Source organism: Ochotona princeps, chromosome 7 (genome assembly GCF_030435755.1).
Source record: "Ochotona princeps isolate mOchPri1 chromosome 7, mOchPri1.hap1, whole genome shotgun sequence".
NCBI classification, from domain to species: domain Eukaryota; kingdom Metazoa; phylum Chordata; class Mammalia; order Lagomorpha; family Ochotonidae; genus Ochotona; species Ochotona princeps.
In genome coordinates, this window is record NC_080838.1 from 83,980,069 (window position 1) to 84,007,766 (window position 27,698).

A 27,698-nucleotide genomic window follows, 5' to 3' on the forward strand; every position below is an offset into this window, starting at 1 on the left:
AGAATGGTTTAACATACACAAACGTAACCCAAGACACCAAACCTTTTCTGAAAACAAACAAAAAAATGAAATTATTAAAGTTCTATTCCATCTTTTCTACATTTTGAATGACTTAATTGAGATAAGTCTCAACTAAGGAGTTTCATTTTGTTACACTTAGGTATTAAACCAGACAACAAGACTTGAGCTTCAGCTTCTAGAACACTCCCTGTCGACAAACAAACTGGAAAAACAGATTTTGGATCAGACCACTGAAATAAATAAACTGCAAGACAAAAACAGGTAATACGCAAATATCTGCGATTGAGAGTTGTACACCTGCTATATACAAAAGTCTGGCGCATGACTTTTAGGTATGGCTTCCAGAATTTTTTTAAAATTTTACTTCTTTTTATTATTATCATTTCATGATACAGTTCCACAGGCCTGGGATTTCCCTTTTCCCCTCTCCAATTCTCTCCCCCAGACTTTTAGGTATGGCTTCCAGAATTTTTGTTTTTAAATCATGCCCAATGTAAGTGGGGTGGCAGGGACACAACCACTTGTGCCATCACCCACCGCCTCCCAGGTCTGCATTAGCAGGAAGCTGGACTCAGAAGCAGAGCTGCGCTGCCAACCTAAACACTCTGATGGAGCGGCACCTTGACTGCCACACCAAATGCCTGCCTCCTTTACTTTACATAAATGCCACACCCGCATTTCTCCAACTTAATGGCTACTTGCACAATTATTTGGGAAGACTTCGTCACACGTATGCATTTTGAAAAGCCAGTATTTTTTAAGAACTTATTTTTATTCAGAGGCAGACAAATAGACACACAAACAGAAATAGAGAGAGAGAGATCTTCCATAGCTTGTTCTCAGCCACATTCGCCCGCAATAGCCAGGGCTGGGCTGGGCTGAACTTGGGAGTCAGAACCCAGTTGTCTCACACAGCAGTCTACAGGAACCAAAGCACTTGAGTCACGCATGACCTGCTGCCTTCCAGGATGTTTATCAACAGGAAGCTGGAATTGGAAGCAGAGGTGGGATGGAACCCAGACTCAGCAATGGATGCAGGTGGTCCAAAGTGGGGACTTCACTACTGTACTAGCTGGCAACCTCCTCTGCTCTCCTCTTCCCTCCTCACCGTCCCCTTCATTTCCTGCCTCACCTGTCTCTTTCCTTCCCTTACTTCTTAGTTCGGCCACACCACTTAGAACAAGCAGACTGCTGTACAAAGCCACTTAGTGAGGTGCTTTGAAACACACCCAACAAGTTTCACAACTTTTTTCTCCCCTCCAGCGTCCGGTGACTTGGTAAAAATCTGTGTGTCAAAGCTTTTCGATGTACGAGACTACTCCAAAAGTCTATGGGAAGAAGAATTAAAAGAGCGTGTGTGTTTTTTATTTTGAAGCACAAAATCTTTGAAATCCTTGTGGGGGCTACTGTGGGTGAAGTCACACTTAGGGTACTGGCATTTCACACTGGAGTGGTGGTTTGAGTCCCAGTAGCTTGGTGTCCAATCCAGCTCGCCGTCAATCTACCAGGGAGGGCAGTAGAAGATGGCCCCAAGTGTTCAGTTCCTGTTACCCAGGTGGGAGGCCAGGATGGAATTCCTGGGTCCTGGCCTGTCCAGCCCAGGCTACTGTGATTAATTGGGAAGTGGATACAGATCAATTCTCGCTGACTCTCTGTTGTTCTACCTTTCAAATAGCTAAGCAAACACTGTTCAAAAAAATTGACATAGTCTCTGAAGAAATGTTCCAAAACTTGCTAAGAAATGTGCATTATGGAAACCCACGTCCGGATGTTGTATTGGTGGGACTCCATCCACAGGCAGCTGGCTGTGTTTTCTGGTCACTCTGGCCTACACACTCCTTCCAGGGTTTTTGTTTTTGTTTTGTTTTTTAATCTTAGTCTTCCACCTTTCCTATTAGTTTAACTCCCATTATCAATAATACACATTTTCTGTAACTCAAATGTAGTTTCATATGAGACTAAGTTAAAAAATACCTGTGAATCATACCAAAGAGGAGTAATAACTGTACGTGGCATGCAGCAAGTGCGCATGGCAACCTGAGCGGCAGAACATTGGCCTCCATGGCTGAATAGCAGCCAGCACTCCATCATCTCCCAGCTGGCTACCTGTGGAAACCACCAGTGCTGAGCCTGGACCTGCAGGAAGCATGGTCCTTCCAGCAGCGGAAGAAGCCATCTTCTTGTTTATCAGGAACACAGAATAATGCCAAGATTTTCTTTATCAGGAGCTCCAAATACTAGGAAATTTGCATTGATGATGTTCTATCTTTCAATGAGCTTGGCTTGCTATTGTTTCTGACGTGAACTTTGACCCAAGAAATTATTTGCAAGACCACCACCCAAATGTGCAAATGGTGTTTGACCTTCCAAGGACCACATTTTATTTATTTTTATTTTTTTAATATTCATTTATTCATTAATTACATTGTATTACATGACACAATTTCATGGGTACTGGGATTCCCCCCCCCCTTCACCCCAAATCCTTCCCCCATGGTGAATTCCTTCACCTTGATGCATAACCACAGCTCAAGTTCCGTTGAGATTCCCTAATTAAAAGTTCACACCATACAGAGTCCAGCATCCCACTTGTCCAGTTCAAGTTCAACGGCCTCTTAGGGAGACCCTCTCAGGTTTGTAGGCAGAGCCAGCAGAACGTCACCTCGATCAATTAGAAGCTCCAACATATCATCAGCAACAGTCCAGGTATGATGAGGCTGGTGCAGAGTCCACTGATTGACATAATCCATCTTAGAGTTTCCCCTTGTCCAGTTTTCCGCTGGAAGCACATAGCTGAGGTGGTTGATTGATCTACTCCATTTTCCATCTTTTGTTGGTTAATGCTTTGATTCCTCCATTTTGTTCAGGGGAATCCCCTAAAAAACTTTGAGGCATTCCCAGTCCAGGCTCCTACATGTACTACTAGTAAGCACAGTGCCCGCCGATATGGTTTTTAAATCTTCAATAGTACTTTAAAGGTACTCTTTACACAATGGTTGCTAAGTCAAAATCTCAGGGTAGGCCTTTCCCCTGAAACTGCCCCCGTTACGCATTCAGATTCGCCGACTGAAGTTAGCACTACCATGTGTCTCTGCAGCCCATTATTTTTCTTCCTTCTAAAACTAACTAATGTGTGGAGGGACTGTGTGCCCATTCAGCTAAGCTGTGAGCACTGCCCTCCTCCACAGTGATGCAAACTCGGGAGAACCGAGGTTCAAATGATCTGCACTTTGCAAAAGTGTGAGCCCTCCAACTCCTCCAGCTGTAAGAGCCAAGAGCTGTGCTACTGAGCGCACCACACGCGCTGCCCAAGCTCGGAGCCAGCCTGCTCTGACGCTCGCTCGAGTGCCGGGCTACCTCCTCAACTGCATGCTCATGTTCCACCTCGTGCTTCATTTGAGATCAGGATACGAGTGCCCTCTGGAGCTATACTGGCACAGGATTAGGAAGAAGACATGAAAACTGTTTAGGACTGATCCGCGAACGTTGGCCTCCGTCCCCTGCTCCAGACTGTGACATCCTTCTGTCAAGCTTCTCCCATAGATTATTAGGAACACCCAAAGAGGGTGGGCCCAGAAACGTCAGCAACATTATTCTGTGGACAGCACAGACTGATGTCCTAAGGTGTCCCACGCATTTTATATTAATTCTTTAGGTCAGGCCTTACAGGAATGTCCCCTATAGCATACTACCTAGTACGTTGGTGGTATTCAAAATGATCCTAGGCAGAACAAAAATGAAAAATATTCATTTCAGGTTTCCGTCTGCTAATGTCATGTCTTTATAAATTTGCAAAACTAACACAAATTTTCTTTCAAATGAAATAAAATTTCAAATAACTCAGCTGACATAAAGGAAACTATTAAAAACCTGCGGAATAAGATGGATGTGGTAAACGCATGACAGTCTTAGATGACTGCATTACGGTGACATACTTATGGTCACATACTGACTTGCAATCACAGGGCTGTGATGAACTGAATTATTAATACTGATTACTGTTAGTCACAGGAAACACTTGTAAATTATAGTTAGTTCCTTGCCTAGTTGGTATCGTCAAGCATTTCAATTCTCAGCAGCTTAAAAATATGGTTTCTGATTTTGTTTTTTAATTCCTGATTACTCTGCAAAACCCTAGAACTTCTCATGGGTATGGCTCGGTAGATGCTCTATACATTGGAAAGATTTTAACAACAGATACCAAGTTAAGATGTGTTGCAAACTTGATGAGTCAACTTGTCCACTCAGGGAAACCTGCACCCTGATTTCTCTCCCCATAAAAATAACTGCAAGGGATCCAGGAGGTTTTAAATAATTCAAGGCGGGACTAAATATCTGGTTCAAGTTTGCCTCCATCAAGCAAGTGGAGAGAATAATGTTTTTCTCTCCATAAAGCTTTTTTTTTTTAAAAGGATTTGTTTATATATTTTGAACATCAGAATTACACAGAAACAGAGAAACATTCCATCAACAGGATGACCACAGCGACCAGGCCTGGGCCAGGCTGAAACCAGCACCTGGGAGCTTCATTATTCAGGTCTCCCACAAGATGCAGGGACCCAAAGCCTTGGGTCATGCTCTGCGGCTCTTCCCAGGCCACTAGCAAGAAGACGGATTAGATTTGGAACAGCCAGGATAGAAAAGGGAACCCGTACGGGACACTGGTGTTACAACGGTGGCTTTATCCACTACAGCACAATGTTGCCCCGTTCACTCCCTCTCCCAAACTCCTAACAGCTTGTGGGAGCACCTCATTAGTGCCTAGACAGCCAACAGTGGAGGCTGTGGAAATCCACTAGCGGCTTCAAAGGACTGTGAGTGGAAGGAGCCATCAGCTGTACACCTGACCTAGAGAAGTCAGTGATGTCAGCTGGCTCCAAAAGGCAGAAGAGATGCTGTAATGGGTAAATTCACTTCCACTAAATTTGAAACTGGGAGGAAATGTCAGAGATAGGATTTGACATCTGGTTTACTGTTTCTCCTTTTTCTTTTTTAAAGTGTCTGTACCTTGAAAGCTTTATTTACCAGCCTTGAAGGGCCCTTGGTTGCTGCATTTCCCGCAGTTATCAGAGGAAGCCCCTTAAGTACTTCATAAAGCAGTGACGAAACAGCAAGATCTATCATTAAGTGCCAGGCGACCCAGGGTTCCTCTGTGTCTTACTTAAAAACAACAGCAACCTGCCAAAGTACCTTTCCCATGTATGTCTTTGAGTCTGTGTTGGAAAACAGACCGCTCTTAACCCGTGCAGTGTTTACGCAGGCCACACACCAGGAATCCTTTTCTCTAGCTTAATGGAAAACAGCCATTTCCACTTCAGATTTCATGAATTCTTAAGTGAACATACTTACAAGTAGCAACTTATCTTCATGATACAAAGAGAAACAAATAAAATAAATAGAGTTACCATTAAAGACAACCTTGAGACTTTTAGGGTTAAGTGTATCAGCTACCAAAATAATTTCCAAAAGGTTTTTATGAGATAGGATATGCTTTCTCAAGTGGAAATGAATGCTTTTGAAGGGACTAGCTCACATTTGAAGAGTTAAGTATTAAGTATATGAGACAATGCTCATTAAATTTCTCAAAGAAAAAAGGGATCAATATTATAACAAAGAGTGGACTCCATTGTCAGAAAGACCTGGGTTTGAATTCTGTTCTGCTACCTGCTTTGTGAGTGACCATCTGAGAGCTCTACCTCGAAGCTACCATTGGTTTGCTGGAACTGAGGGTAATAATAACAACATCCATCGTGTCAGGAACTAGCCTAAGCATTTAGACTTTAAGATGCATTTCCTTCTCAGACCAACCGCATGAAGCAGGTGATACTGCCCACTTAACAGATGGATGATGGAATATTGATTGGATAGCTTAGAGCCATGGGGCTGATGAACCAGGATTTGAATCTGAGCAAAGACTTCAATCCCCTCATTCAGGATTTGCCACGGGGCAAACAAAGAATGCCTGCAAGTAGTCTCCAAAAAATCAGTACTAAATATATATAGATGAGGAGAAAGCTAAGATCCAACAGTCCACCCCTGCTAACAAAGCATTTCATGAACACTGTTAACTGGAACAGTATCACCCAGAATGAGATAACATCCTGTGTTGTCTGATTGTGCAAGCATGTGCACAGATACACAAACACATGCAGCCTTCCGGAAGTATCTAATCTTCATTGCAAGACAGAGATTTTTAGGGCTGTGCAAGATTATTAACGCTGCGAGTTAATAGCCCAGATAACATCTTGACAGAGTGCAGCGGAGAAGTAGAAATTCCGTAAAAATACAAAGTTACTCTAGAATCATGAAAATGAGTAGAGATTTTGCCAAGCGTTTGGTGTTGATGGGAATCAGATCATTACAATGTCTTATCATAACAATGGTTTTGACTTCAAGTTTCCTAGAAAAGAAAGTGCTGGACATGGAAGACAAGCACATCGTCCAGCTGCAGTCCATCAAAGCAGAGAAGGACCAGCTCCAGGTGTTGGTGTCCAGGCAGAATTCCATCATCGAAGAGCTCGAGCGGCAGCTAGTGACGGCCACGGTCAACAACTCGGCCCTTCAGAAGCAGCAGCACGATCTCACCGAGACGGTCCACAGCCTGCTGACCATGATAGCAACCTCCACCTGTGAGTCAGCGCATGCGCTCTGTTCTCTTCTGCCTACACCACCTTTTGCCAGTGACAGTCGGGTTCTAAAACATTCTCACCTTTTAGGAAAGACACTATTTCTCTTGTACATTTCATGGGAAAGTTCCAGGGTTCTCAATTCAGAATCAACTCAAGAGAAGGTGGAAGGGGGAAAACATACGCTCTGCTAGTTGCTGATTGGGAGAGAAATCTCCTACAAACATGGTCTGAGTGCAGGAATATCCTGTTTCAAGTCATTTTTGCCATCAAGGTTGGGTTAGGCACCTAACTGCTGGTGGAATAAGCTTCTTCTTATTAATTTATTTTTAAGATTTAATTATTTTTATTGGAAAGTTAGATTTTGCAGAGAGGAGGGGATATAGAGAGAGAGATCTTCCATCCGCTGAGTCACTCCCCAAGTGGCCACAGCTGAACTGGAGTTGAGTTGATTCGTAGCCAGGAGCTAAGAGCTTCTTCTAGCTCTCCCACATGGATGCAGGGCCCCAAGGCTTTGGGCCGTCCTCCACTGCTTTCCCAGGCCACAGGCAGGGAGCTGGAAGGGAAGTGGAGTAGCCGGGACATGAATCAGTTCCCATATGGGATCCCGGGAGTGCCAGGTGAGGATTTAGCCACTAGGCTAGCATGCCATGCCTAAGCTTCTTTATTTTTCAAAGCAGAAAAAACAGTAGGAGGCCCAGGAGACTGTGGTGCAAACAGGCCATCTTCCCTTTGTCACCAGGCCCCTGGAGACTGGGATATTCTGCCTTCTGCGTGAGTGCTTTACTTTCAGCTCCTCTTTGATACTGGCAGAAGGATTATGCCTTTGACCACTGATTAGAGATTGATGTATAAAGAATTCAAACATTTCATGGAAAAGTGTGATTGAAAAATAACATGAATTTTTCATGAACCTTGTGGCATTTCTGTTTCCGGGTTTTCTGAGTTGAGTCTAGTGCTGGTTGTTCTTTGCCGATAGCTTCCCAACCTGCACTCTACCCGAGGTGGTTTACACGCGAGCCATGTAGACGACTTCCTTACTCCACAATCAAGAAGCCCCCCATTTTCCTTGCGTCAAGCAGTCACTGCAGTGTCAACAGCAACACCTCAATTAGGTTTCTACTGGATCCAGCACAGACAGGCAGGAAGAGTCAACGGCACAATCCTGACAGATGAGGCCCTGGGTTGCCAGTCGGCAGGGCATACTTTCCAACTAGAGCTTCATCACCCTATATTTAAAATCTCCCTGTTTACAAAGAAAGTGCAATCATCTAAGGCTGTCTGCTGGGTGGAGATTATAGATGGGACTGTACTGATAAAAGGAAGAGCACAGGAGAGGGCGCTCAGGCCAGGCTTTCCTGTCCTGGGTGCCTTCAGTGTGCCCTGGCAGCTGGCAAGGCCCGCAGGCTGCTGCTCCACGGGTAGTGTACAGCACAGACACGCACATTACACCCCTTGCTAATGGACATTTCCATGCTACAATGGCAGAGGTTCCAGACAACTCAATGTCTCCACCCAATAGCGTAAAGAAAATTACTGACTTGGCTCAAGCTACAAAACAAGCGGGGATGGGGTGGGAATACAGGTTAATGGCACAAAGGGATCTCTGCGGTGCCAGAGCTGACGATGTGCTTCAGCCACTTCTCTGCCTACCCTTCTGCTGCAAGGCCACTGATTCTGCTCTGGGCAGCAGGCTTCCAAGATGTAGTAGTTTATCAGAACCAACCACAAAGTCCTGCACTACATAAGTAGAAGACTCGAAAACAGAAGTGTGGATTGTTTGTAACACCTTGAGAATCAACTCTGAGCATGAAAGTAACTTTTTTCAAAAAGGCAGAAAAATGGCATCTCTCGCATACCACAAGTATAAGAACTCAAATAACAAACTGAGCAAATGACTTGGTCTTCAAACAATCACCTTTGATCCATTCGTGAACTCCATTTAAATGTATCCTTTTATTTTTAAGCAGCTAAGAACTCCCTCGGGACTAAGGAGGAGCAGGTTACATTCAGGGACTGTGCAGAGGTGTTCCGATCGGGACTGACCACCAGCGGCGTCTACACATTAACGTTCCCTAACTCCACGGAAGAGACGAAGGTAAGCGGTCAGTTTCCTGCGAGGATTCGCGGTGCCATGCAGGTCACCTCAGAGGGCGAGACTCCACAGAGCAGAACTCCCCATGCCAACCTGGAAAATCAGTTAACATCCCAGGTGGCATGGAAGCAGTGTGTGGGAGTGGGGAGGGGTGGGGAGGACAAGGCACTGCAGGTGAGAAAACAGCTAGAAGCCAAGATACAGCCTTCAGCCTCCTTTCAGTTATCTGGTTAGGATGGCAGTTCCTTGCGTGTTACTGTCTGCTGCCAGATGCTGGTGGGTTCTGAGCCCCCATGAGGACAGATGTGCCTCTGGGGAGCGATGTGAGCATGGCAGATACTAGGCACACAGCACTGTGGGGTGGCCCCAGGCTCACCGGCCTCCACATTGCCACAGCAATGCCTTGCCCAGTGCAGCATCCCAGCTCTGGTGCCCCCACACACGGCCCCAGACTGACTAAAGCTCTCCGCCACAAGGTGAAAACAGCTAAGGCTCGGGGATGATATGAATTACAGAGCTTGGAAACATCACAGTTTATACTCTCCTTAAACATCTGCAGTGAAAATAAATTCATTTACACAGCAGGAAACAATAATCTTTCAAACCTCAATTTTCTTATTTCTAAAGTAAATGGTTGAGATCAAGTTACCACTAAGTTTCCTTCAAGAAGTAAGACTCTAACTCACCCTCTGATCTGGGGGAGAGAGTCCCAACGACTTGGGCTGAAATCCCAGCTCTGTGAGACTGCAGTTCTGGGCAAGGCTTCTTGCCCTCCGAGCATCCAGGTTCCTTATCTACACCAGGCAAGGCGACCCCTGCCTGGGGGCTGTGCCAGCAGGACAACATGCGCCATGTGAGTGGCTGTTTTGACTGCCCTCAGGGATGTCGGTTTCTCTGCGGGTGGTGCAGCCTCCTCGCTTGGTTCCTCTACCTTGGCCAGAGACCATCCAGGGGCCTTAGGCTGGATCTCCTTGCAGAAGGCCAAACACTGCAGCTTCACTCTGGAACAGTCTCGTGTTTCTGTAGGATGGTGCTAGTCAGAGGCATGAGAGCATGCTCTTGCTAGCGGCAGACATAAAAGTTTCGTTCCCTAAATTTCACAGGACACTTGGCTCCAGATTCTATCTGTGTATCCTTGAATCAGTTACTTAACCGAGGCTTCAGAGTCAGAGCACAACATGCAAATCAAGCATTATTTGTAAGAAAACATCAAGCTTTACAGCGGGCAAGTCCCTGAACCATGCAACACTGCGCAAACAAAAGTATTAACTGCCCTCAGGTTTACTGTATTTGGTCTTGCACGTTATCTGATTATTTCTGTTCCTCTGATCTCGGTATAATCTCTATTGAATCATTTTCACTCAGTATCTCCTGGCTATGTGGATAACTCATTTTGAACACTCTTTCTCTTCAAGTTTCATGACCCAATGAATGCTTCAGTTTTTATAATCTTCTGCTCTTTGCTTGAAAATATCTGGATAAAGTAGTAAGAAAATAACTTTACCATGGCCACTAATGGAGTCAGCCAAAATAGTGACCTGGCATTTCAGTTCTGGCAGTCACTCTTGACATCTGAGAGTCTTGCCTTGACTTCTGTAGCAGATAACTTTCCCTTCGATAGGACAGCATGCATTGAAATAGTAGCTTTAAGAAGGCAATATTCTTGCAGCAAGAATGGGCTCAGCAGGAACCACGGTTATTCTTTCAATCCACCAATGCATCATTTAAGAAACAGAAGAAATAAATTCTAAATATACATGTGAATCCACAAACCAATGTGGCTTATTAGTTAGGTTACTAAGTAGGTTTTTCAAAAGACACACACATTCTTGGAAGCAGGCGGCACTGACCACTTTGCTGCCCACAGGCAAATAAAGGACAGTATTATTCATGAACTGATTTCAGCTTGGAGCTGTGCTGAGCCTTTTGGCCTATTAACAAAAGGGTAAGGTTTCTCTGTGTTTGGCAGAATAGTGTAGAGGAAGAAAAATGGCACCATGAGGAATTAAAGAGAACTTGGTCAAATCTTATGTACCACTTATGAGCTGAAGAGGTTTGGATTGAACTGATATAATTTCATTGGATCTTTCTCAAAAGTGGAGTTATGATCTCACAGTTGGCTGCTGTGAGATTACACATCCCAACTGCAGAGTAGCTGGCATCCTGTTTGCAAGGGAGGTGTGTGACAAAGGCAACATCACCACCAGTATTATGAGCACCGACAGAGGGTTCATCAGAGCAGTTTAACTTGACATCTCTTACTCAACTCAAGGGAGAAATAGTTCTCTTACCAATAAGTACAGTTTTGTTTGATGGTCGTTTGTCTTTCTGGGCACGAGTTTCACTGGGGAGGGTAGGAGAAGCCCTGTGGGCTTCCTGGAGAGACGGAGACAGAAATGATGGCAGAAAAGAGTTCCAGGAAAGCAGGGCATTCCAAGCAGCGCTGTCGGCTCAGTTCTGCCCCGCTGGCCGTGAGATGAGGCAGCCCAGGTATGTGCACAAATGAAGGCAAAGCCTAGTGCCAGGTGCTCTCCTGGCTCCCTCCGAGCTCCTTAGCACAACATCTGCTCACGGAATAGTCAAATTTCCAGTTGATGATGCCAGAACCTCTGTGTTATATTCCCCAAGATTGTAGGAAACGAGGGGATGAACAGGTCCTACCCTGTAAGCTAGGCTGTAGGGAAAGGGCCTTACTCTCTGGAAAACTTCCTCATCCTCCCAGAATCTGATTATTTAAAACTGTTTATAAGATCTTATGTGCAGGGGTCTTTAAATTCTTAACTAAACTCCAGCTGAGCTGAAACTGGGCATGCATCCTCCTAGCCCGAGAAACAATTCTGTATTTGGGACAACACTGAAACCCACTGAGTCAGTTTAATAGCAGAAATAAAGGGTTGGGTGGAGAAAGACCATGGTGGTGAGGAAAGCGCTTAGGAGCCTTGAGCTAGCCTCACACATGATAACACAAATCCATATTTTCATTAATGCCTCACATTGTATTACTGTCTTTTTCATTCATTTAAAAAAAAAACCCTTTCAATTACAATTAATGCTGCTACACAGCCACACCCCCCCCCACACACACACTGTCCAGGTCTAACCCCACTGAACCCTGTTGTCTGAGCTGTGCAACAGGTATCCATGTCCACACTGTTTCTGGCACTGAGGGCAAAGCCTTGGTCGCCAGGGCAGAGCCCGCGGCAGTAACATGCACATCTCCTGGCAGGCCTACTGTGACATGGAGACGGGCGGCGGCGGATGGACAACCATACAGCGGCGGGAAGATGGCAGTGTGGATTTCCAGAGGACGTGGAAAGAATATAAAACGGTACAGATATTTCTTAAGCTTTCTGGAAAGAAATCATTTCTCTTATGTGAAAAATCACTTTCAAGATCCTCAGGGCCTTAGCTGCAAATCCAAAAGTAACTGAAGATTTGGGTGCAGTGTTTGCAACAGAGGTTTCCCCAGCCTGGAGTGTCAGTAGCATAGCATGTGCCCTTTGCTGTAGGCCCAGTGCAGTGGGGGTTTGGTAAGCAGCTCTCCATGGTGGCCTTTGCTGTAGGCCCAGTGCAGCGGGGGTTTGGTAAGCAGCTCTCCATGGTGGCCTTTGCTGTAGGCCCAGTGCAGCGGGGGTTTGGTAAGCAGCTCTCCATGGTGGCCTTTGCTGTAGGCCCAGTGCAGTGGGGGTTTGGTAAGCAGCTCTCCATGGTGGCCTTTGCTGTAGGGCCTAGTGCAGCGGGGGTTTTAAGCAGCTCTCCATGGTGGCCTTTGCTGTAGGCCCAGTGCAGCGGGGGTTTGGTAAGCAGCTCTCCATGGTGCTCTGTGCACCTGGTAGGGTAGCTGCTCATGCTCAGGTTTTCATGTACCCTCCCCAAGAAGCTATAATTATGCTAATACTAACTTCCTTCAAGCACACCCTAGTTGCTGAAAACAGACCTTTTACAATGTAACCTATGTTCCTATGCAAAAAGCCCAAGATTTTCACAGCATAAAAAGTAATTCCCACCATCTGATCTTACTTCATGCTGAACTGCTGAAATGTTGGTTTCAAACACCTAAACAAGAAAATATAAGTGACTTTCACAACTTGCATTATAGGGATTTGGTAACCCTTCAGGAGAACACTGGCTGGGAAATGAGTTTGTTTCCCAGCTGACTAATCAGCAACGCTATGTGCTTAAAATCCACCTGAAGGACTGGGAAGGGAACGAAGCTTACTCACTGTATGAACACTTCTACCTCTCAAGCGAGGAATTTAACTACAGGTAAGCAAATGATATTTGGTGTGGGGTGGGTGGAGGGATTCTCTGGGTAATTGTTCCAGAGAGTGAGTACCATATTCACTTAACCATGATGTAAATTACTCTGAGAGTAACTCTAAGGAAAAAAAAAAAGGCCTATGTCTTAGAACAACTGAACTCATTAGCTAAGTTTCTCTAAGTTTCAGAAATTCTAACTTTGTCTATAAACACATAAGGGAAACTTCATGAGGATTATTTCTGCTTTTCTGTTGTGCTTGGTGTGTTCTCCAGTATTAGCAAAGCTCTGGTAAAGCACTGCTGCTCATAACCACCTGCAGAATGGCAACTGGTGGCTGAGCCCACGAGGGTACTTCGCTAAACTCATGCAACAGTGCATATAAACGATACATTTACTTCAACACAAACAGTGGACACACAGCAAGTGCAGCTCCATGAGTTTTTACTGACCCTTCACACGCATGGATTTGTACTAAGACAACCTTATCTTTTAAGCCCATTTGCCTCGAGTGTCCTGAAGTATCTTTGTTTACTTCCAAGAGGTTTTTAAAGTTACATTTCAAGTTTAAACAATTTGACTGCATTCAGTACCCAATTCAAGATTTGTTGCTGAGCTTAAAAATGGCTACATTAAGTAGGGAAGGCTCATCAGTTCCTCTACTCTTTGTTCTGGGACAACATCAGACTCAGCACTCCATAGCAACCAACCAGGCATTTGTTTTCTGGTTCTAAAATGCTGCAAGAGTTGAGACAGAGAGCATAAAAGGAACATGACAATCTACATGCAAGAAAAGTGTCATGCAGCCACACACATACGGAGGCACTGCGAACTGTACGCAGGGGAAGGAAGCATGGGAAAGTGTGTCAGAGGGCACCAAATGCAGTCTCAGAATGGCTAGGAGCGACAGCAGCTCAGAGAACACAGGCTGTTGGTGCTTGCGGAGGGGAGAACACACATGGTCAGACACCGACCCCTAGCAAGAAGGCAGCAGAGTCAGGTTCAACGAGAACATCCCAGAAACATTCCATCTCTGGTCTGCAATCCCTCCTAAGCTCCTTCATGCCCAACTCAGATCCCCTGCTCAACAGAAACCCCAAGATGTGAACTCTGGGAAAAAGTAAAGGGCATTCCCATGTCTTGGGCTGACTTCCCACAGGAGACGCACAAGGGACAGCACGGGAAAGCAGGCTTTCCCAGACAGGACACCTGAGCCTGCGGAGAACTACATGGGACCAGTGTGTCCTGCTTGACACATGAGGCATAAAACCTGCTGAACACCAAGGTGACTGTTCCAAGGCCTGCTGCCTCGGTTCTTATCTTAGAACAAGCACGGCTCGCTTGGAGAGGCAGCAGCCAAGATGAATGGGAAGATAGGTGCTTGGACTTCACAGCAGGTCCAGCGTAACCCCAAAACATCAGAACTTCAATGAATTTGAAGTGCTTGGTCATTGTTTTCCTTCCAAGCTAAATATTTTCTCAACTGGTAACAGTTAGGAATCTAACAGAGGAATTAAAAGGAAAGAAACACAAAATTAAGGATTAGACTGTTTGCATAAGAAGATTTTGCAAAATGGGTCATTACCCTTATACTCTGACATTATAAAAATATTTTAAGCTGTGATGATTCTTAACAGACATTTCCTTTGGAAATTTAATCAATTTGGAGGTATGCCATTGAAAAAATGTAGTGTTTTAAAGCCCAATTTAGCTGCCAATATAAAGACGATAGTTCATGAAAAATTACTATACTAATAAAACATGATGTCAGTGTGTTAAGGAAACTGTGATATGACTAAAACTCTTCATCACTTCTCCATGTGTTAGAAGCCCAACTATATGCAGCAGTTTCTCCCTAGGAATACTGGGAACTGAACAGCACATGTCATAAGAAATGCACAGAGCATCAAGGAGACATGCTTCTTTTGTAAAAAACAGACAAAAACTATAAGCTATTCGTCTGTACAACCTAAAATACTGGCCACCTTCCATCAGCATTCTGAAAGTTTATTCCGCTGTTACATAAGATCAAGACAACCCATTTAAAGCAATGTCAGGAATGTAGCCATTTAGCTACACGTTAAAAGAAAGCAGTAAGCCACAAAATGATCTAAAATTATACAACCAACGTAATACTGGCTAATGAAAGCTCGTGGTCTGCTCTATTTTGTTTGCCTTTGGGGAAACGGAATGGCTTCCATGAGAACTGAAACTGCTCAAGAGGGGGGTCAGCAAGGCAGCTCCTCTGTAGGACACGAATCATGAGCAGAGGCTGGAGGAAGAGCCATGTGTTAGAAACCATGGGGAAGGGGAGCCGTGCGTGAGAGACAGAGCTGGGCTCAGCTTTGTTTTAGACAGTCTAGGAAAAAAACACTGAAATCCAGCTGATTCATCAGTGCCTTGTCAGGAAACTTCTAGGGCCATTAAAAAATATGTCAAAATCCAAGTCAGTAGTATCACAGTTACTCAGGACCCAGGCCTGGGAAACTCCACCTGCCGCATTCCTTAGATTGAACTCTACCCAACTTTTTCCTCGCTTCCGAGACACCTGGCTTAAGGCATGACCAGAGTGCAAAGAACTGCAGAGTGAGGCACGTCTGAGCAATCCTCGCCTCACAACGTTAGCTCAGGTGGGCTCCCATCTCTGAACCTCCACACTGCCCCCTTCCAAGGGCTGCCATGTCCACCGAGGACACATCTGTGAGCAAGCTGAACCGGGGCCCTTCCCCATGTCCTCTGCACTCTGGTGCAGCAGGCATCTTGGAAACTACTACTGTAGTGGTCAGCAGATGCCAGCAGCAGTCACAAAAGCCAAACGTGGTCAGATAGGCCCACAGGGCACTTCTCTTCCCAACACTAGAGCAGTAAGCTGCATGGGATTCTTTTAGGTTGTGGGCACGGGTGCGCCAGGCCCCATGAGCCAGCACTGTGACACACTGCCCATGGCTGTCCACACTGCAGGAGAGCAGGCTCGCCCATCCTGAGCCATCTGCCAAGGGGCTTTGTGATGGCAGTGACTTAAGCATCGTTACGGGAAAACAATAATCTAAAAGGCACATTCTTCTCCCTGACACACAGACCCTGGAGATGAGCAGCATTCTGGAGGACTGGGCTACCGTTATCTGGTGGTTTCCTGCGGCACGCGTTCCTCTCTGCACACAGAAAAAGGCCTGCACAATGCAGTGTGGTAATCATGGCAAAGGAACTGCAGGCTTTGTTCTCTGCACAGCTCCAGATTTCGACACCAATCTCAATGATCATTCTTTGCTGATTGTCACCCTCCCCGCCCTTGAGCCATCCCTGTAGAAAACAATGGTGTCTGGGTTGTCCAGTCACTGAGGACCGAGGACATGGGTGGGGGGTCCCCCTCTGGCTATATCTCCTTGCCCCGCCTCCTCTGTTTATGAGAAGGGAGCAGGAACATAAATTGCAGGGCCCTGCAGTCCCTGCAAATGATATGTGTTGACGTTTTCCTGAAAACATCCCTGTCTACACGGGTTTGATGATAAGTTGGTTCCTGTTTATAGCAGTGCAAAATATTTTGTCCAGGGTAGGCATCCGCGCATGTGGACCAAACAACACAACAGGAGCTTGTGCAGAATGGAGTTCTTCATTAGGAAAACTTTCCGCAACGTAAATCAACACCCTGAGCCCATGACAGCTTTTATTTTTTCCTTTGCTTCCAGGATTCACCTTAAAGGACTCACAGGGACTGCCGGCAAAATCAGCAGCATTAGCCAACCAGGAAATGATTTTAGCACAAAGGATGCAGACAACGACAAATGCATCTGCAAATGCTCACAGATGCTCACAGGAGGTAGGGATGGCTTTTCTGTCTTCCTACTTGTGTGACCAGGAACAGCTTCCCAGAGGGGAGGTGAACAACACACACTTCAGACTATGAGTGGTGACTGCCCAACACTTTGTAACTGCACACAGGTGAACATGCCTTCACTTTCCTACACTATGTTTTAACTCAAGGTATGTGACCCAGAGCTGGAATCAGCAAACCAACAGTGCTTCCTCAGGACGACCCTGGCAAGGGGCCCCCGATGCTCTGTGAGCTCTCCTGAGTTTGTGTCTGCTGAATAGCAGACTTGACTCCATTCTGCATTATTAAAAGTAAAAATTCAAAATTGCAACCACAGTGATGACACAAAATTATTACTATAGGAGCATTTCCAATCAACGGTGTAAGGTTTAAGTGAGTGACTTTCAGCTGTCTTTTAAGGATCACTGATACTCAGCCAACATCCCTAAACACAGAGGAACAAACTAACTACCACATTTTCTGGCTCATCAAATCAAAGCAAATTGCATTATGGTCTTTCTTTTCAGGACTCTCTTGTGTTCCAACTGCAGTATCAGATTGCTTTCAAATTAGAGAATGGCAAGTGTACTTTAAATCAACAGATTGTGATAGCATGCCTTGATGGTGGTTGGCATGGTACTCAGAAACACCGAAGGAGTTCAACGGTGAATCTGCCATTAGAAAACTTACCCTTCTAATATTTACAAGTTCAGAAGTTGGGCAATGGGAGGCAGTGCCCAGTGACTGGCACAAGAAGTCTGGCGAGTGCTGCCAAGTTAGTTCTTAAATATACTGGGCGATATAAGACAGCAATAAAAACTCCATCATGAGTGTAGACAGGAATCGGTAGGGCTTGATTCGGTGAGAACATAAAAGATGGAAAACCAAAGGTCATGGCGTGTGGTCAAAATATTTTATAAATATCAATTACTGCATGCAAATGTAAAAGATGTAAGCTTAGAGTGTATTTAGATTTCAGCTAAGAATAATAAAAAGGGAGGATTTACTTATGAAAATATTCTGAAATTCAGTAGTTTTCATATCTTTGATAAAATGGAAGGAACTGGGCTCCACTAAAAAGAAAAGGCATTATTCCTGCACGCACTCAGGCTGTCCCCCTCCCTCCTGCACTGGACCCTGCACACACTCAGGCTGTCTCCCTCCTGCACACTCAGGCTGTCCCCCTCCTGTACTGGATCCTGCACACACTCAGGCTGTCCCCCTCCTGTACTGGATCCTGCACACACTCAGGCTGTCTCCCCTCCCTCCTGTACTGGATCCTGCACACACGCAGACACTTCTAATAGGCTTCTCCTGGGTGACTTAGGAGAGCAGGAGAACTACCACTGGCAACCTAGGGAACTTAATGTATTTATTTACTGACAATGGCACTGGAAAGAGGCCTAGGGAGCTAACGCAGCCCAAGAGGGAAAGTGGAGTGGTCTCGATTGTAAAGCTGCCAAATTCCTTGTAGTATTTGGGCCAGGAATGACATGGCCTGATGAGCAGCTAGGATCTGGCATGGACACTGGGTTCTCACGTGAGGTCAGACAATAGGCTCCAGAGGCGGCTGAGCTGAGGCTCGGAGCAACCCTGTGCCATACAAACATCAGCACGTTTGTATCAACCCAGACCATGGGAACTCATGGGCAGACATCGAGAGCAGAGATGCAGGCAGCTGGGGAAAGTGACTGACACACTCCATAGTGCAAACCTTGACCATTTCTCTCTAAAGTCAGACGAGGCAGAAGCTGCCCTACTGATATCATCCCCTACCTGCCACAGGGGGTGAGCAGGGAGGGCACAAGGTTCTTCTGCTTTATTTTATTACTTACGATGACATCAACAGTGATTTTGTTGCTGTTTTCTGCATCTTAAAAATAGGTGATCAAGGCTGTCAGGCAGGATGTTTGTCCTTAAAGCATGGAGTTTATAAGATTTTGTGGGGAGCAGGGTGCTGAAGCTGCTCCGGGATTGGGAGTGGCCAACGCAAGATGGCAGCTGGCCCAGGGTCAGGAGGAGGAGTTGGTCTCACCAGCAGGTAAACAGGAAGTCACAGGGATAGGCTAATGCCCTCGCTGTGATTACTGACCTATCAGATAGCACCAAGGGGACCAACTGGGAGAAGTGATTGGTGGAAAACGATATAAAAGTAGCCAGAAAAAGCTAGGCAGGGATGACAGGCGGACGGACAGAACCAAAGAGGACAGATGACAGATGGATGGACAGCGGACGGAGAAAGACGGGATGAAGGAGAAGAAGGATGGGCGGGAGGAAGGGTGGCGGAGAGAGAGCTGGAAAAGAGGGATACAGACAGAAGCAGTAAAAGCAGAATGGAGAGATGGGACAAGAACGGAGAAATGCAGCAGAAAGTACGGGAAGAAATATGGGCAGAAGGGTGGTGGAGAGAGGGCCTGAGAAGCGGCAGAGGAAAGCTAAGGCCAATGGGAACAGGAGCAGCGGAAAGAAGGATTTAAACACAGTCGCTTTTGGCAGTGAGGGGTCCGGTTGCGGTTCTGGCTTTTCCCAGACCCTAAAGAGTATGCCTCGTCATTTTAGCGCCGCTGCCGGGCGGCGGCAACAAGATTTACTCAGACTCCACACCTGCAGTCAATACAGGTCACTCTTTCTCTGGACACCCTGCCCCTGGCAGGCTCCTGCTTCTAGGTCTTTGGGATGAAGCCGTGCAGAGACCTACCAGGGTCTAACCTGCAGCCTAGCAAGCCCTGTACTCCAGCCTGAAGTTCCGTTTTATCTAACACCCTTGAGCACTTACCATGCTAATCATCATTCAACCAAAACAACTCCTGCTTAAGGAAGGGACGTCTGAACTGGTGCAGGCCCAGCTGCGTAGGCCACTGAATGTTCTCCAGCAGTGCTGGATTTTGTTCATTCGCAATTATGATCACGGAGGACTTCACCAAATCTGGACTGGAGCATGTGTGCATGTATTCCTTTCCATATAGCTTAAGCAAAAAGAAGCCAGACAGCTGTGGCGACACTTGCCAAGGTAGCACTCCAGTTGCCTGGGCAGACTTGGAGTGCCACACTTCTGCCAGAGCAGTGCCTTAGGCATGTGTGAGAGCAGCACAGGATATGCCTATGGTGCGGCTCCCAGCCTCCAGGGCAGGAGCTGTCCTCACCCCCTTCCTAATGCCTGCTGTGTTTTACTTTCACAGGCTGGTGGTTTGATGCATGTGGTCCTTCCAACTTGAACGGAATGTACTATCCACAAAGGCAGAACACAAATAAGTTCAATGGTATTAAATGGTACTACTGGAAAGGGTCAGGCTACTCGCTCAAAGCCACAACCATGATGATCCGACCTGCAGACTTCTAAACGCCTGCACACACCTGGGGAAACTGCGCACAGCATGTCCAGATCGACCCCAGGGCACTGGCAGGCAGGGGTGCTCGTGCCCCCTCGGCCACCTGGGCCACACACTCCCGGAGCCTGGGGGACGCCTGTCCTCAGACTAGCACTCCTGGAGCATCGTCACTTAACGAACCCAAACAAAACTCAAGACGGGCCATGACCTGGCCCTGTGAAGCGGCGGATACCTAAGACGAGTTCCAGGTTGAGAGAGTGACAACTTACAGACTCTGCTGTCACAAGTGAGAAAGCTGTGTGTGAGTTTATCAGTAAATAACTGGAAAACAGAACACTTATGCTATACAGTACAGATCATCTTGGAACTGTATTCTTGTAAGCACTGTTTATAGACTGTGTAAATATCCTTATTCCTCAACTCAGCTTCACCATCACAATTAAAAGGAAGGAAACACCCTCTGGGCCCCGGGGATATCTCTCCAGGGAGAAGGCAGACACGGCTCCAGCTGTTGAATATTCGGAATAGCAGAGTCAGTGCCGTCCACTCCTCCTTCTAGGGGCTTCAAGTCTTCTTTGTGGAAACTGCATACTTACACATGTTTTGACAGCTTAGTTTTAAGTTGATGCTTAAGTATATATTTCAAGTTTATAAAAGTGAACATTCCCAGGCTCTCTGATAGCACCAATGGAAATGTGTACCCTTTTAGTTCATATGAAGATTGTACTATGTTTTTTTCTGCTTGGCTGTTAAATATGAAGGTATTTTTTAGTAATTAAATATAACTTATTAGGTAAGAAGATTGTTTAAATTTGACAATTATATTTGCAATTTTGTAGTTTTGTTATGAAATGGCTGACTGTGCCTCATGAGGAAAACCTTGATTTTATTGATGACGAACATTACACATTTAATTTTGAGACAAAGAGACTGTAACGTGTTTTCCTAGTCCAATACAGAGATCTATATTCTCTTCTAGTAAAACATACTTTACAGAATTAACACGGCGTCAAGTTTAAAAAAATCATCTCATAACAAGAAAACCCAAAGCTTCAGAGACAACATTGACTTTCTGATACCTCAGAGGCCACAGTGCTGGAGATGGAGCTATGCTAAAGGCAGCATGGAGCAAAGTGGCAACGACACGCTCATTTCTGTCAGTTCTCCATGCAGAAAGCGAGACTGAGCGCAAAGGCAAGCCTGCTTCTGTCACCAAGCGTCCCACACAGAAACTCACTGCCACAGGGGAGGGCAGGGCTTTGGGTTTCACTTTACACTTCAATTCCTCCACAGTTTTCAAACACATACTTTACCTGGCAGAAAATTTTCTCTTCTGAGAAAACATTTACAAAGTTGAAGAGAATTCAAAACAGTAACTTGAAAAATGAAAACAGAAACAACCCGACAAGGTAGGTGACCAGCGATCCGCGGCAGAGGCCGGCTTCTAGCTGCGCTATCACTGACGGCTAGTCACATGATCAACGGGGGCGGGGCACAGGGGACCAGCCTGCAACCAAGAGCTTCACTTATCTTTCTGATAGGACGCTTCTTCAAGAACAAGTCCTGTCACAAGCCAGTTCACATTTCTCAAAACGTAAGCCAACTTCTGCAAATTCCTGCTTCCAGCCAGATCTTAAAACTTCTACACTGCATCGTTACTGAATCCTTTAAAAAACTAAAACCTGGAACTTTTCCATTAGGCATTGGAAATACTTAAAAGTCAGTGGTAAACCTGAAGTGAAGCCGAGAAAACATATCAACATATAGATACTATATAAGATACTATACTATCTATAAGATACTATATAATGATACTATCAGAAGGCTGGCAAGTCGTCCTGCTCACACCCATCAGCTCTGTCCACATCCACAGCAAAGCGTTAGTTTTTAAATAGCAAATAAGACATGATAGTTTTAAGAAAATCTTTTTTTCCTACATTTGTGTTTCTCAATCCTGACAGCAATTACAACATTTCTTGAACCTTCATTACTCACTACTTTTCTCACTTTGTATTAAGTTTGTTGCACATCTTTTTGTTTAACGGCATTATTACTTTTTCCTAAAAAGATGAGTTTATCCTTATAAGCATGGTTATTTCTTGAGAACACCAATGTGTCATGAGTCATAAAACATCTGACTTACAGGAGCTGCAGGAAAGTAGTTAGACAGTTCAAACGGTTCCTCAGAAATCCAATGACCCAGTTCCAAAGACCACAGAACCTACAAGTAATAAAACACACAGAACAAGTATAGGTGTGTTAGGGTGTTGGTGGCAACAACCAAAAGGCGCTTCAATGACAGCGCGCACATAAACTTCCTCGCAGTGACAGACTCCATACATCTGAAATAGACATAACAAGCACAAACAGGCAGAGTCTTCATGCTGCATAAATACTCTATACATTAATAAACAGCTAATCCAAAGTCTTACTATCACTAGGAATCCGGCTCATTATCATAATGAGGTCTAATATTTAAATATCAACCTGAAATCATGTTTACATATAAAACACTGTCATTTTTTTAAAGTTTCAAGTTTCCAATTTATGGAGCACTTGTAAATCAGCCCCTGTAAATATGCCAGGATTCTTTTTTTATGAAACAAAAAGAAGCTGGAGATGGAACACACACGTAAACTCAGAAGCCGGGCATTTGGCCCTGACTTTGCTTCTAACACTGCCTGACCTGCTCAATACAGGTCCTGGTCGTCACTCCTACAAATCTCCTCTGGACTGGAAGAGTCAACATGTTCCATAAATGAACTTACGGCTTCCTCCTCATGATCAGCACCTTATAATCATTTAAACCCATGCATTTTTAAATGATTAAAGCAATACAACATCTTTAGGTCAACAATATTCGTGATTCTGCAGTAATCTCCCTTTGTGACCAAACTCGCTAAAAAAGTGTTTCCATACACCAGGAGACCTTTACAGTTGAAATAACCAAACTGAACATACTAATGTTTATAAACATACCTTACATTCAGTGAATCTGTAACCTTTTTCCCAGAGTTGCTACCCAATGCTGAGGCTCTGTCTGCTGAATGAGCAGATGAGGTAATTCCTAAGACATATAGGTCTTAAATGTTTCCTTCTCTCTCGAGTAAAGCTAATACTGTTCAACATGAGACAGCATGTTTTCTCCCTAAGGACTAGACACGACACTGGGATAAACATGGAACAGGATGTAAAAGCTGAATGGGGAGTCTCAGCAATGACAGGGCTTCTGTTTTAAACAGAAGTGTTGATTTATCCAAGAACCATATTATATTCCTGTTCATTCCGTGAGCATCTATGAACAACCTGGTCAAAGCTCACCATGTCTGAACACTGATGATCCACCCTCTGGAGGCAGGCACAAAAGGTGAACCTCAAATGATGCTGCTACTCAAGCAGGAGGAAGGAATGACCCCGACCTAGGAGCAGCCAGGGAAGCTGCCAACGTGGGCTGGAGTGAGAGGACTGGGCTGGAGGGCACAAGGCAGGGCACAGGGTAATGTTCTGGAAAGTGGTGAAACAATAGGCTTGGTTAGAGCACAAGACGGGCAGAGAGGTCGGGCTCTGTCCTGGTGAGCTGAGGGGCTGGAGCACAGGGCAGGGGCACCAGGCAGGAGCGATGGAAGCCAAGCCCAGTAGGACAGGCTCTAACAGCCACAGGGACTGACGCGGGGAAATCTGTCTCCATCAGAGACGGAGAACACAGCTGTGTTCCCAAGGAGCCCTGTTCCACCGAACTACGTAACGTTCAACCAGATCTGTGTGTACAAAAGCACTTTGGCATCTCCGTCTCTTCGTTTTCCCACAATTATTGTTGCACTAACAATATCACAAATCCATATTAGTAGGTTCAGTGAAAGAAGCTGTTAAAAAATTGGAGACTCTGAGAGCATACTTTTCTCTGGCTTTTTAAAGGTAGTTAAAAACAGTGAAGTAACAGGGCCCAGCACAGTAGTCTAGTGACTAAAGTCCTCGCCTTGCATGCGATGGGATTCCATATGGGCACCTGTTCAAATCCTGGCTTTTATACTTCCCATCCAGCTCCCTGCTTGTGGCCTGGGAAAGCAGTTGAGGACAGCCCAAAGCCCACAAGCAGGGAACTGGATGGGAAGTGGGGCTGCCAGGATTTGAACCAGTGCCCATATAGGATCCCGGGTGTGCAAGGTGAGGACTTTAGTCATTAGGCTACCATGCCAGGCCCTGCTGTAGAACTGTATTAAGAAGCCGCATCCCAGTAAGTAACTTAGTATAGCGGTGGCAGAAAGCACTATTGGATTGTACCAAGATCCATCCAATCAGACAAACTTTGTCTTAGCATGGTGCTCCAACAGGACAATCTACTCTGGAGGATCGTATGAAGGGCCATGAGTGAACTTGAAAACAAAAAGTTGGCTCAACAGACTTCCTATAAAAACAGCCGACAAAACATGACTAAGGAGCAAAGCAAAGCCCATCTCAGGTTAATGACCCTTAAAAAGAACGCAGTTAATTGGGCATCCACTGCGAAAGAAACCTAGCACCCCACACAATACAATCCGCCTGTATTTTTTGTTTTTACAATTTTTAAGTTTTCACTGATTAATTCAAAAGGAAGCATTCCCAGGCTTTATTGGATGAACAGCTAGAAAAAGCCAGCTCACATCTGGGCTCTGCTTTTGCACATGCAAAGCCATATACCACTAGTTAGAATACTCAGAAAACACAGACAGATCAAGAGGATCATCAAACGCCACGGTCTCACCCAGGACCAATCAAATGAACTTCATTCTCGGCATTCACCGAATTTCTTCATTGGCTAAGAAATTTCTAAAGTTGTTGAAAAATAACATCGGATTAGCAAAAACACTAAACAAGGTATCCACCTTTGACTTCTCAAAAAAAAAATGTTTAAGGAATAAAAAAGAATATGTTAATGTTCAAGTGAGGAGTTTAGACTTTGAGGAAAAAGGGAACTATCAAAAGTATTTTAGATAGGGCTTGGAAAGCGGAACGATCCAATTTGTTTGTTTTTTGAAGAACTTGCTATGGGCCTGGCATGATGGCTCCGTGGCTAAATCCTCACCCTGGATGTTCTTCTCCATATCTCCTTCTCTTTGCAAATCTGTCTTTCCAATAATTTTTAAAAACTTATTTATTTGAAAGGCAGAATGACTAACAGAAATGATTTGCACAGAAAGGAAAGACATTTTCCACTTGCCAGTTCACTCCACAAATGGCCACAGAAGTCAGGGCTGGGCTGAGCTGAAGCCAGGAGCGAGGCCCTTTCCATGTGGGAAATTAGGCAAACACTGCTGCCTTCCTTGGTGCAACAGCATGGATCCGCATCAGAAGTGGAGCAGCTGGGATTTGAACCAGTGCTCTTATGGGATGCTGGTGTGTAGGCATTGGCTTGATCCACTGTGCCAAGGTTGGCCCCATGGTCCCATTAATAATAATGAATCTCTACTGAATGATAAATGTTAAGCATAACATGAAGCTAATTTCATTTACTCACTGGAGACACCATTGACCATGCTGTAAACTTCTTAAAATTCAGCTTTTGGGGACTGGCATGATGGATCAACAGGCTAACCCTTCACCTTGAAGCATCAACATCCAACAAAGGCAACACTCTGTGGCTGCTCCACTTATGCTCCATCTTCCTGTATGGCCTAGCAAAATGGTGGAGAATGACCCTGTGGGACCCTGTGGGAGCCAGGAAAAAGCTCCTGGCTCCCACTTCAGACTGGCTTAGCTCTAGTCGTTGCAATCATTTGAGAAATAAACCAGCAGATGGAAGATCCTTCTCTGTCTCTCCTCTCTGTAAATCTGCCTTTCAAATAAAAAATAAATCTTAAAATCAGCTTTTGATAAGCATCCTATACAGGCAATGGTGTGAATCTCCACTGCTCCACCTCTGGTTCAGTGCTCTGCTAATGTGGCTGGGAAAGCAGTGGAAGATACCCCAAGTCCTTGAGCTCTTTTACCCACGTCAGGGACTGGGAGGATGCTCTGGGGTCCCAGCAGCAGCCCAGCACAATCCTGGCTGCGGTGGCCACTGGGGAGAGAATCAGCGATGGAAGAATGGGCTCTAGTTCCCTGTGTCACCCCTCCATTCTCTCTGCCACTCTGCCTTCCAAATCAAGAAAAAAATGATTCTTTAATGAGTAAATAAAGGCACAGAATCCAGGCAAGAGGACTTGAGTCAATCTCCATCTCTTTGGAACTGCTGCGTGAGTGCAATCTACATCATTTATGGACTAATGTGCAACAGTGGGACAATGCGGCAATAAAGTTGTTTCTAGGTTACATCAAACCCTGGGAGCAAACAATTGGGGATGTCAACATTACAGTTTTTTAATAAGAAAATAATAGGGCACATATGTCCCAAGCACTTTGGAGCCAGAAAACACAGGAGGTCTGGTCTTCTCAAGAAACCAACTTAAGCTGGCAGAGTTTCAAGGCAATAATGTTTGTTCCAAAATAAGCCATTCCTCTGCATTTCCAACACATAACATCGAGAAATGCTTCCTGCAATTCCGCAAAATCCCTTCAAAACTGGAGAGCTCTTTAGCAGATGCAATGACTGTTCCAATCAAGCAAGTCCCCACAGGACATGTATTTAACTGAAGGTGAAACTTAACACAACGTACCGCTTTAGAAGAGACAACTCAGCGGCACATGGCACATTCACCGTAGCGCATGATCCCCTTCCGCTCTGGTTTCAAAATGTGCTCATTACCCAGGAAAACACACTGGACTCATTAGGTGAGCACTGCCCTTCTCTCTCTGCTCCACCCCCTGGTCGCTACGAATCACCTCTCCTGTCCCTGGATTTACCTCTCAGGGTACAGCAGTCCTGTATATAAATTAAAATCGAAATGTCAATGAGCTAATCATAGGTTGTGGTTAGGACTTGCTTTTTTTTTTATTTTATTTTTTTTTAACATGTCAATTCCATAATATTGCAAATTGCTGTTGATGTTATATTGGGACTCTTAATTGACTGTGATGATATTCTACCAGCTCTAACTTCGGACCAGAAATGGTCTCCCCAAGAAACTGTTCAACCCATCTGGACAATAAGTAGCTGGACTCTATGCTTGGTATACGTTTGCAAGGAAAGAATCTTGATTGAATTTGAACTGTAATACTGCATCAAGGTGGAGGAATCCACCGGGGGGAGGGGAGGGGGAGGGTGCGGGGATTCCCAGAGCCTATGAAACTGTCACATAATGCAAAATAATTAATAAAAAAAGAAACAATTAAACAGGTGCCCTTCGGCATCTACTTTTTTCATTTGGTATGTTTTTCAAAAATTTTAAGTTTATTTATTTTTCATTTCATTGGAACAACTGGTTAACTTCCAATGCATACAATCATCCAGGGCTGACTAGGCCGAGTCCCGAGCCAGGAATCCAATATGGTCTCCCACATGGGTGGCAGGAATTGAAGCGCTGGAGCCATGGCCAGCCACCTTAGCCCACAGTGCACCTTAGCTGGAAGCCAGCAAGGAATTTGAGCTGTGCCTCAAACTAGCGCTTCAGCTACAGCACAGTGTCCCAAGTGGTGACTTCAT

The 27,698-nt window shown here is 45.2% G+C and overlaps 2 protein-coding genes across 3 annotated transcripts in view; one reads left to right on the forward strand and one right to left on the reverse strand.

The window, feature by feature from the left end:
* ANGPT2 (angiopoietin 2) overlaps positions 1 to 20,160 on the forward strand; it is a 46,340-nt gene extending 26,180 nt beyond the window's left edge. The window contains exons 3-9 of one of the 2 annotated variants that reach the window (XM_004590881.2): positions 161 to 282; positions 6,418 to 6,650; positions 8,615 to 8,745; positions 11,969 to 12,070; positions 12,842 to 13,008; positions 16,687 to 16,817; positions 19,991 to 20,160. In XM_004590881.2, the coding sequence (XP_004590938.2) occupies positions 161 to 282; positions 6,418 to 6,650; positions 8,615 to 8,745; positions 11,969 to 12,070; positions 12,842 to 13,008; positions 16,687 to 16,817; positions 19,991 to 20,151 (1,047 nt within the window). In that variant the 3' untranslated portion in view covers positions 20,152 to 20,160. The remainder of the gene's footprint in view (positions 1 to 160; positions 283 to 6,417; positions 6,651 to 8,614; positions 8,746 to 11,968; positions 12,071 to 12,841; positions 13,009 to 16,686; positions 16,818 to 19,990) is intronic. The other variant, XM_004590882.2, reaches the window with a different exon arrangement.
* Positions 1 to 27,698, reverse strand: part of MCPH1 (microcephalin 1) — a 190,547-nt gene that overhangs the window by 76,584 nt on the left and 86,265 nt on the right. Inside the window, exon 12 of the mRNA XM_058666665.1 lies at positions 22,284 to 22,361. Coding sequence (XP_058522648.1) covers positions 22,284 to 22,361 — 78 coding nt within the window. The remainder of the gene's footprint in view (positions 1 to 22,283; positions 22,362 to 27,698) is intronic.